The sequence below is a fragment of the Aptenodytes forsteri genome, unplaced genomic scaffold (genome assembly GCF_000699145.1).
Source record: "Aptenodytes forsteri isolate BGI_AS27 unplaced genomic scaffold, ASM69914v1 Scaffold66, whole genome shotgun sequence".
Lineage (NCBI taxonomy): Eukaryota > Metazoa > Chordata > Aves > Sphenisciformes > Spheniscidae > Aptenodytes > Aptenodytes forsteri.
This window is the reverse complement of record NW_008795131.1, coordinates 659730-661745: the sequence shown is the minus strand read 5'-3', so window position 1 is coordinate 661745 and position 2016 is coordinate 659730. Positions and strand designations below refer to the sequence as shown.

The following is a 2016-nucleotide window of genomic DNA, read 5'->3' as shown; positions in this document are numbered from 1 at the left end:
GGGCCGGGGGGGGCCGGCAGCATCCGCTCACCCCTCTGTGTCCCTTTGTCTCCCACAGGGCGCTGAAGTCGAGCCAGCACTCAGTGTGCTCGGTGACGGTGGTGGACACTCCCGGGGCGCAAAACCCCGAGCTGGCGGGGCAGAGCCGGGGGGCCACCTTCGAGGAGCTCTGCCACAACTACACCCAGGAGCGCCTGCAGCTCCTCTTCCACCAGCGCACCTTTGCCCGCGAGCTGGAGCGCTACAAAGAGGTAAGGGGGACGCCCAGGGCTGCCATCGCCTCCTGCCCTCCCCTCCCCTCTCTGTGCGAGCATCTCCTATGATGTCCCCCCAGTTTCTTACCCCACAGTCGCTCTGGACTGGGTCCGACCGAAGCAGCTCTGACGCGATGCTCAGTGCAGCGGGGGTTTCCCCAGGGCTCCCACTCCGGGCTGTGCCTTTGCTGGCAGCTCCAGCCCCAGCCAGGCGGCTTTGCCTGCAAACGTGCCAGGCTGGGAGGTGATGGGGGTGGCTGTGGGGGCTGGTGGTGGGGAAGATCACTGCTGCTGCTCCATCTCGGCACTGACAGCCCAGGGGGACCCCTCCATGTGTCCTGGTCCCCCCTCGGCACTCGGCATCACCCTGTACCGTGCCGGCGCAGCGGGGCGGTGGGATGCTGGGAAAAGCCCTACCTCCTGCCTAGAGCCCATTGAGACCAACGTCCTGACCAGCTGCCAGTCCCTATCACTGCTCCCCTGCTGCGTGCCACTAACCGTGCCTCTGTCCCGCCTCGGCAGGAGAACATAGAGCTTGCCCTGGCTGATGCCGAGCCCGGCTCCTCTGGCTCTGTAGCCGCTGTAGACCAGCCCTCGCACCAGGCACTGGTAAGCACCCGCCGTGCTTCCTTGTGGCCGCGTCACAGCAGTTTGTAGCGTGAGGCAGCGGCCGGGAGGCTTTCCTGGCCCTTTGGCGGTAGTTAGTTAGGGGAAGGAGAGAGGCTGTCCCGAATGCTTGGCCATGAAAGCGCGGCTGCGAGCGTGTGTGCAGCCCACGTCTCTGGTGCATCCCTCGGTATGGTGTCCCCCGCCACCCCGGGAGCTGCCCGTGCTGCGGGCAGGAGGGAAAGGAGCCCTTGGGTGATCCCCAGGGTGCTCCAGTCCCTGGGGTACACCAGTCCCTGGGATGCTCTGGTCCCCAAGGTGCTCAGGTCCCCAGGGTGCACAGGTCCCCAAGGTTCTCCGGTCCCTGGGGTGCTCTGGTCCTCAGGGTGCATAGGTACCCAAGGTGCACAGTCCCTGGGGTGCTCCAGTCCCTGCTGGAGGAGGCTGCAGAGACTGAGGGGGGCTGCTAGCACCAACCCTGTGCTGGGTTTCATCCCTCGGGTGCCTGAGCACAGCATTTTCCACCCCAGCGAGCATCTCGCTGCCTGGAGTATTACGTACTGACTCTTTCCCTGCTGGGTCTCCATTAAGGAGGGGCCCTCTCGCATGGTGCCGCTTTGCCTTGCTGCTGACAGCGGCCGAGGTTGCATGCTCCCCGGGTGGCCTGGGTTCCCTGTGTCCTCCCATCCCTGCCCCGGGGTACACCGGCGTGCTGGGCTGGGTGCAAGCGCAGTGTTGCTCACAGGTCCGGTCACTGGCCCGCACAGACGAGGCACGGGGGCTGCTGTGGCTGCTGGAGGAGGAAGCGTTGCAGCCGGGCGGCAACGAGGACACCTTGCTGGAGCGGCTCTTCTCCTACTATGGCCCCCAGGAAGGGGGCAAGAAAGGTCAGGGGGGGCCCGGCACCATGGGGCCATGTGTTGGCGAAGCGCCGGTCCTGTGCCCATCGGTGCCGTATCTCCCCGCAGGGCACAACCCGCTGCTCCCCAGTGACAAGCCCCGACACTTCCTCCTGGGTCACAGCTCGGGGACCAACTGGGTGGAGTACGATGCCACGGGCTGGCTCAACCATGTCAAGCACAACCCGGCCACCCAAAACGCCTCCGTCCTGCTGCAGGAGTCGCAGAAGTGAGTGGGGTCCCGGGGCGGTGGGGGG

At 66.2% G+C, this 2016-nt stretch overlaps 1 protein-coding gene across 1 annotated transcript in view; it reads left to right on the top strand.

Annotated features, from left to right (window-relative positions):
- MYO18A (myosin XVIIIA) overlaps window positions 1-2016 on the top strand; it is a 47549-nt gene that overhangs the window by 15812 nt on the left and 29721 nt on the right. Inside the window, 4 exon segments of the mRNA XM_009278315.1 lie at window positions 59-251; window positions 777-863; window positions 1606-1747; window positions 1829-2015. Coding sequence (XP_009276590.1) covers window positions 59-251; window positions 777-863; window positions 1606-1747; window positions 1829-2015 — 609 coding nt within the window.